General features: G+C 60.1%; 1 protein-coding gene and 1 long non-coding RNA gene across 2 annotated transcripts in view; both read left to right on the forward strand.

Annotated features, from left to right (window-relative positions):
• LOC144258678 (uncharacterized) overlaps positions 1–3,670 on the forward strand; it is an 83,696-nt gene extending 80,026 nt beyond the window's left edge. The window contains exons 12-13 of the mRNA XM_077806869.1: positions 2,406–2,517; positions 3,541–3,670. Coding sequence (XP_077662995.1) covers positions 2,406–2,517; positions 3,541–3,670 — 242 coding nt within the window. The remainder of the gene's footprint in view (positions 1–2,405; positions 2,518–3,540) is intronic.
• A 127-nt stretch (positions 3,671–3,797) lies between these two features.
• LOC144258695 (uncharacterized) lies at positions 3,798–6,163 on the forward strand. Its single transcript, XR_013344712.1, has 2 exons — positions 3,798–4,294; positions 4,786–6,163. It is a non-coding gene; the product is annotated as an uncharacterized LOC144258695 (long non-coding RNA).
• The last annotated feature ends 2,016 nt before the right edge of the window (positions 6,164–8,179 follow it).

Here is an 8,179-nt window from a genome sequence, read left to right on the forward strand (position 1 = left end):
TCTGGCCTGCGTCTCTCTCCCGGGCCAGGAGGCCACCTGATCCCTTTGCTCCCCAACACCTTCCGTCTGCACCTTTGCCCAGGCCATCAGTGGCCAGGAGACAGGGTGTCGGTCAGTTTCTGTGCCGACATCATCACACTGGCCCTCTAGGGCTCTACAACAATCACACCTCCTGATCTCACCACCTGGATCCTTAAGAAAGGCATGGGGGAAACTGAGGTACCCACACAGTGTTCAGAGAGAAAATTAAGAACAGTCCCACTTCATCATCCCCTGCCCCTCCCAGCCCAGCCGGCCTCAGCATCGCTCCCGGCTGCACTGCCCCCTTCCCTGGCATTAGCCCCTCCCTGCTCCCCTAACTGTGTTAAAATTACCAGCCTTCGCTTTCATCTGATCCCGTGAGCACAAGGGTGGGGGAAGCCTGTGAGCAGTCATAGAATCAGAGACCATCAGGGTTGGAAGGGACCTCAGGAGGTCACCTAGTCCCACCTCCTGCTCAAAGCAGGACTGACCCCAACTAAATCATCCCAGCCAGGGCTTTGTCAAGCCTGACCTTAAACACCTCTAAGGATGGAAATTCCACCACCTCCCTAGGGAACCCATTCCAGTGCTTCCCCACCCTCCTAGTGAAATAGTGTTTCCGAATATCCAACCTAGACCTCCCCCACTGCAACTAGAGACCATTGCTCCTTGTTCTGTCAACTGCCACCCCTGAGAACAGCCGAGCTCCATCCTCTTTGGAACCCCCCTTCCGGTAGTTGAAAGCAGCTATCAAATCCCCCCTCACTCTTCTCTTCCGCAGACTAAACAATCCCAGTTCCCTCAGCCTCTCCTCCTAAGTCATATGCCCCAGCCCCCCTAATCATTTTTGTTGCCCTCCGCTGGACTCTCTCCAATTTGTCCACATCCTCTCTGTAGTGGGGGGCCCAAAACTGGACACAGTACTCCAGATGTGGCCTGAGCAGTGCTGAATAGAGGGGAACAATCACTTCCCTCGATCTGTTGGCAATGCTCCTTCTAACGCAGCCCGATATACCATTAGCCTTCTGTGACGATGTCACTCAGCAGGGAGGGGGAGTGTTGACCTGGGACTGTGCCCTGGGGAGGGGAGACCTGAGAGCCTGTCCCCTGAGCCAGGAGGGGGAGGTGACACCTCTGCCCAGGAATGTGGACAGAGGCTGCAGGAGGGGGCCTGCTGGGGGGGGGGGATTAGTTTCAGTTTGGGGCTGGGTGGAGGAACGCAGGGAACCCCAGGGCTGGGGTCTAAGCTCCCTGCTCCCCCAGAAGGACTTGACTGAGGGGTCCAGGTGGTACCCACAAGCTCTGTTTTGGACTGTGTTCCTGTGGTGCAATAAACCTTCTGTTTTAGTGGCTGGCTGAGAGTCTCAGGGAATCCCAGGAAGAGGGGTGCAGGGCCTGGACTCCCCCACACTCCGTGACATCTTCTTGGCAAACAAGGGCACACTGCTGACTCATATCCAGCTTCTCGTCCACTGTCACCCCTAGGTCCTTCTCTGCAGAACTGCTGCCAAGCCATTCGGTCCCTAGTCTGTAGCTGTGCATGGGATTCCTCCGTCCTAAGTGCAGGACTCTGCACTTGCCCTTGTTGAACCTCATCCGATTTCTTTTGGCCCAATCCTCTAATTTGTCTAGGTCCCTCTGTATCCTATCCCTGCCCTCCAGTGTATCTACCTCTCCTCCCCAGTTTAGTGTCATCTGCAAACTTGCTGAGGGTGCAATCCACACCATCCTCCAGATCATTTATGAAGATATTGGACAAAACCAGCCCGAGGACCGACCCCTGGGGCACTCCACTTGATACCGGCTGCCAACTAGACATGGAGCCATTGATCACTACCCGTTGAGCCTGACAATCTAGCCAACTTTCTACCCACCTTATAGTCCATTCATCCAGCCCATACTTCTTTAACTTGCTGGCAAGAATACTGTGGGAGACCGTGTCAAAAGCTTTGCTAAAGTCGAGGAATAACACGTCCACTGCTTTCCCTTCATCCACAGAGCCAGTTATCTCCTCATAGAAGGCAATTAGATGAGTCAGGCATGACTTGCCCTTGGTGAATCCATGCTGACTGTTCCTGGTCACTTTCCTCTCCTCTAAGTGCTTCAGAATGGATTCCTTGAGGACCTGCTCCATGATTTTGCCGGGGACTGAAGTGAGCTGACCGGCCTGTAGTTCCCCGGGTTCTCCTGCTGCCATGCGGGGAGTTGGCCAAGGGGAGCTGCCGGTTTCCTTGGTCTGTGTTTTGGGAGCTTGTGCGGTATCCGGGATTCCGAACACTGAGCCCCCTCGGCACCGTAGCCTCCCGGCAGGAGCCTGGTTAGCGCTCAGCTGCTCTGGGCGTGGGGCCGGGGGCGGAGCACTAATGCCGACTCTCTCCCGGCAGTCCCCACGAGCTCCGAATTACTGGCATGGGTATTGCTGGGAATCGTGCTGGTCCTGCTGCTGCCGCTGCTCCTCGCACGGGTCGTGTACCAGGGCTGCAACATCAGCAGTAAGTGGACCTGGACCCCATCCCCGAGCGGTTCCCCCCCCCCGCTTCACACTCTTCCCTCCCCCCGCCCCACGCCCTCCTCCCGCTGCCTCCCCAGGCCCTCCTCCCTCCGGCTCACGCCCTCCCCCCGCCCCAGGACCTCCTCCCTCCGGCTCACGCCTTCCCCCCGCCCCACGACCTCCTCCCTCCGGCTCACGCCCTCCCGCTGCCCTGCCTGCCCCACAACCTCTGCCTCACGCCCTCCCCCTGCCCCCCCCGCCCCAGGACCTCCTCCTCCGGCTCACGCCCTCCCCCCGCCCCAGGACCTCCTCCCTCCGGCTCACGCCCTCCTCCCCTGCCCCACGACCTCCTCCCTCCGGCTCACGCCCTCTTCCCGCTGCCTGCCTGCCCCACAACCTCTGCCTCACGCCCTCCCCCTGCCCCCTCCGCCCCAGGACCTCCTCCCTCCGGCTCACGCCCTCCCCCCGCCCCAGGACCTCCTCCCTCCGGCTCACGCCCTCCCCCTGCCCCACGACCTCCTCCCTCCGGCTCACGCCCTCCCGCTGGCCCTGCCTGCCCCACAACCTCTGCCTCACGCCCTCCCCCTGCCCCCTCCGCCCCACGACCTCCTCCCTCCGGCTCACGCCCTCCCCCTGCCCCACGACCTCCTCCCTCCGGCTCACGCCCTCCCCGCTGCCCTGCCTGCCCCACAACCTCTGCCTCACGCCCTCCCCCTGCCCCCTCCGCCCCAGGACCTCCTCCCTCCGGCTCACGCCCTCCCCCCGCCCCAGGACCTCCTCCCTCCGGCTCACGCCCTCCCCCTGCCCCACGACCTCCTCCCTCCGGCTCACGCCCTCCCGCTGCCCTGCCTGCCCCACAACCTCTGCCTCACGCCCTCCCCCTGCCCCCTCCGCCCCAGGACCTCCTCCCTCCGGCTCACGCCCTCCCCCTGCCCCACGACCTCCTCCCTCCGGCTCACGCCCTCCGCGCTGCCCTGCCTGCCCCACAACCTCTGCCTCACGCCCTCCCCCTGCCCCCTCCGCCCCAGGACCTCCTCCCTCCGGCTCACGCCCTCCCCCTGCCCCACGACCTCCTCCCTCCGGCTCACGCCCTCCCGCTGCCCTGCCTGCCCCACAACCTCTGCCTCACGCCCTCCCCCTGCCCCCCCCGCCCCATGACCTCCTCCCTCCGGTTCACGTCCTTCCTCCTGCCCCACAACCTCCTTCCTCTACCTCACGCCCTCCCGCTGCCCCCCCTGCCCGCCCCATGACCTCCTCCCTCTGGCTCACGCCCTCCCTCTGCACCCCCTGCCCCATGACCTCCGCATCATGCCCTCCTCCCTCCGGGTCACGCCTTCCCCCTGCCCCACGACCTCCTCCCTCTGGCTCACACCCTCCCCCTGCCCCACACCTGCTTACCCCTGCCTGACGGCTGCCTCTCCCCACAGTGTCCATAGATCCGTCGGGGGTGGTGTGGGCCGGAGGGCAGCATCATCGTGCTGTGGTGCGAGGTGGAGGGCCGGCTCCGGGCCACGGACCAGCTGGTCTGGGCGAGGCTGCGCCCGGGGAAGGAGCCCAGGCGGCCCGGGGAGCTGAGTGAGCCCTTGCTGAAGGGGGAGTCGGAGCAGTACCAGATTTCGACATGGCGGTGCCCCCTCCGGCTGGGCAGGGAGCGGCTCATGTCCTGTCTGATCATCTGCTCGGCAGGGAGCGTCCACGGCACCTTCAGCTGCACGTTCCAGCCGGGCACGGCCGGCAGGCGGGTTCAGGAGAGACACATCACCCTCTCCAGTGCGCAGGGAGGTAAATGGATCAGAGACAGGATTGCGGGGGGGCAGATCGGGTGCTGGACAGAGGGCAGCAGGGGGCTGTGCGGCGCAGGGATTGGGGTGCCCTGGGGAGGCAAGGATATGTGGCGCATAGTCGGGGCACAGAATGTAGGGGGAGGGGATGGGGGTTCTGCAGGATATGGGGTGCAGTGGGGGGGGTGCAGGGGAAGGGATATGGAGCACCGGATGCTCAGGAAAGGGGTTGAGGTGCAGGCGGAGGGGTGCAGGGTATATGGGGCGCAGTGGGGTGGAATATGGGGCACAGGAAGCATGGTGAAGCGGGGGATGGGAAGGGTGCAGGATATATGGGGCACAGTGGGGCGGGATATGGGGCGCAGGACGCATAGCGAAGGGGTGGGCTCTGTGTGCTTTCAACTCCGTGGGGCCTCAGGCTATGCCCCCAACATGGTGGGGATTCTGCCCAGCCCTCCGGGAGCCATCTTTGACCCCCTCCCCTTCTTCCAGTCACGCCAGATACAGATCTCAGCAGCTGCCTGTGAGGGCCTGGAGCAGCGCGGGCGGCCCCACGCTAGGTGCCAGAGCCCAGCAGGATGAGGGCCAGGCCGCCGGCTCCACGCTGACAAATGCCCACCTGGACTCAGTGTGACGAAGTGGGACTGTTCTTAATGTTTCCTCTGAATAGTGTAGGGGTGCCTCAGTTTCCACCATGCAACAATTAACCCCTCACAGGAATTCTGCTCTTACCCTCTTTCCCTAGGGCTTGCTCTAGAGGAACACTTTCCTGAGCAACAACAGACTCTTTCTGGGTCTCCCTTACATCCAGAATTACCTCTGGCCCATCCGATGGATTCCTACACAATCCCCTTTCAGGCAAACTTACAGACTTCCTAGATAAAAGGTCAGAAGCATTCTTCTTCCCTTTGCCACACACAAGTTCAGAAATCTTTTCCTTCTTGCTACAGGTTTCCACACCCTCCGTAGGTAACACAATCACATCACCTTCCTGCTCTCCTTGTGCCCTGGCTAGGATCTCACCCTGATTAGACAGAGTTGCTCCACCCTTTCCAACAACACACTAGCAACAGGCAAAATACAAGCACCAGAATTGTCTGGGCTCTGGGATTTTGCATAGTCACTAACTGGATGTGACCTAGTTACAGGGCCATTTTCCCGAGCAGACCCAAACTTAGGACCCTTCCCTTCCTGGGCTTTAGCTGAATCCAGAACCAGCTCTGAGACAACTGCACAACCCTCAACCGTCACAGGCTGAAAGGCCCCTTCTGTCTGCTCCACAGACAAAGAAGAGCTGGACACACTTTCTCCTTTACCAGACACACAGCTTGCGATCTCATTCCCCTGGTCCCAGCACACAAGGCTGGTCACAGACAACTGCTTGGAGATTGATAAGGAAAAGTTAGCACATGTGACTCCATTTTGGTTTGGGGCCCACCATTGTCTAAATGCCAGCACATCATACACCAGGAGGAGTAATCCTTAGATACTGAATCCCTGTGAAAATCCTCCTCCTTGTCTCCAGCCTGCCTTGACTCCCAGTATCTGGTTTTTGTCAGTCTGTAACTCCCTGTCTCTTGGCCTTGATGTGAGGCCTCCCATCCTGATAATAAAGGTTACTGATGCATGGCTTTAGGACCATGCTGTGTAATTAACATACTGGTTTAGCACGAGGAATGCACCAAGCAGGGATAGGTAGTAGATAAGACAAGGGTTTGTTTATTGGCTAAAGTTTCCAATGCACGATGCACGAGGGCAACATGCTTTGCTAAAAAGTATATAACCTTTGTATAATCTGCATTCAGGGTCCCCTCCTGGCTAGCAGGGGGGCACCACGCTCAAGCGTAATAAACTTAGTGTCTTTTGGGAACTCTGCAGTTGTGGACTTTGTTTCTGTGCCTCAGCCTAGATTCGGACTGTGTGTGTCCTACCAGGTGTAATTCGCAGCATTGGTGTGTGTGTCCTATCAGGTGTAATTCGCAGCAGTTGTATGCGTGTCCTACCAGGTGTAATTCGTAACAAGATCAGGGTAGCTCCCTCCACAGGCAAGTCAATACCCCTGACAGACACAGGCACGTTTCCTTCCCTGTCACACTTCTCCACCCAGCTAACAGGTAAGGTCCAGGGAGCTATCGACCACCCCCAACCTAAGGGAGGGCGTGAAACTGGAAGGGCCTGGTGTAACTCCTACCAAGGAATGGGAGAGATGCTGGAGCATCCATGGGAACGTTGGTGGCTTCGAACTTCCCCAGGTCACCGGCTAAAGTGACCCCGCTCAGTTCGATCTCGAAGGGGGGAGAGGTGTGACGAAGTGGGACTGTTCTTAATGTTTCCTCTGAATAGTGTGGGGGTGCCTCAGTTTCCCCTAGGCATTTCCTAAGTCTCTAGGGGGTGGGGTAAGGGTGTATGATCCTTGCAGAGCCCTAGAGGGCAGGTGTGTGCAGGGGTCTGGACACAGATAATGGCCGACACCCTGTTTCCTGGCCACTGATGGCCTGGGCCCTTCCCCCCTGCAAGGTGAGAGCTAAAGGGTTGGAGAACAAAGGAATCCGGTGACCTCCTGGCCGGGGAAAGGGACAAAGCCCAGAGGAGGAGGGGCTGGAGGGAGTTTCAGTTTGGGGCTGGCTGGGACATGGAGTGAAGTGCAGACGTGGTTGTCTGGCTCACTGCCCCCCAGAACGGACCCAGCTGAGGGGTCCCGTTCTCTGCACCTACAAGCTCTGTGTTAGACCATGTTCCTGTCATCTAGTAAACCTCTGTTTTACTGGCTGGCTGAGAGTCAGGTCTGACTGCGGAGTTGGGGGGCAGGACCCTCTGGCTTCCCCAGGACCCCGCCTGAGCTGACTTGCTGTGGGAAGCACATGGAGGGGCAGAGGATGCTGAATGCTCCGAGGTCAGACCCAGGAAGGTGGAAGCCGGGTGAGCCGTGTGTCCTGCAGACAGGCTGACCACAGGAAGGCGACTGCCCCAGAGTCCTGCCCGGCTTTGTAAAGAGCAGTTCCAGAGCATCGCCCCGGGACTCTGTGACAACTGGTGGTAGCGGTGGGATGTACTGCACCCCATGGATGGCACTTCCTGCAGTAAGTGATGGGGGAGCAGTAAAACAAAGGGGGATTGACTGAGGCACCCCCACACTATTCAGAGGAAACATTAAGAAGAGTCCCACTTCGTCACACTCAGCCCATGGCGTTCCCCAGGGAGGGGACCACTGCCCAGGGAAGGTGCTTTAGCCAAGCACAGGGCCCCTTCTGGCCTTGGACTCCGGAAATGGAAATCCGGAGTGGGAAGGGGGTACAGAGTGTGGGGAGAACGTGAGCAGGGAATCCCGGGAGGCAGAGCTGGGGTTGGCGGGTGTCCAGTTTTCGACCAGAACATCTGGTGGAAAAGGGACCCTGGTGGCTCCGGTCAGCACTGCTCGCCGGGCCATTACAAGTCCGGTCAGTGGTGCTGCGGGGCTAAGGTGGGAGCTCTGCCCGGCTTTGCGCGGCTCTCGGAAGCGACCGGCTCCTCAGCACAAGGGCAGCCATAGGGGCTCCGTGCGCTGCCCCCACCCCGAGCGCCAGGAACCACGGTCCGTGGGAGCTGTGGAGGTGACGCCTGCAGGCATGGGCAGCGGGCAGAGCCCTCGGGCCCCTCCAGCTGGAGGACAAAGGGCCGAGGAGGGGCCAGGTGGGGCTGTTTAGTGGGGGCGGTTGGAAGCCAGGGAGACGGTCTGGGACTGGCACTAAAGGGGGTCGAGGCTTGGGGGTCCCCTGATGGACCTTGCTGTAATGCTCCACTCTCTGTGTTAACTAGACTCTCTTCGCTGTCCCCCAGACAGCCAATAAACCCCCCTGCTGTCACCGCCGGCGGGAAATCCCTCCAGAGTCAGGGACTCGGGTGCATT

The sequence above is a fragment of the Eretmochelys imbricata genome, unplaced genomic scaffold (genome assembly GCF_965152235.1).
Source record: "Eretmochelys imbricata isolate rEreImb1 unplaced genomic scaffold, rEreImb1.hap1 Scaffold_34, whole genome shotgun sequence".
Taxonomy (NCBI): Eukaryota; Metazoa; Chordata; order Testudines; family Cheloniidae; genus Eretmochelys; species Eretmochelys imbricata.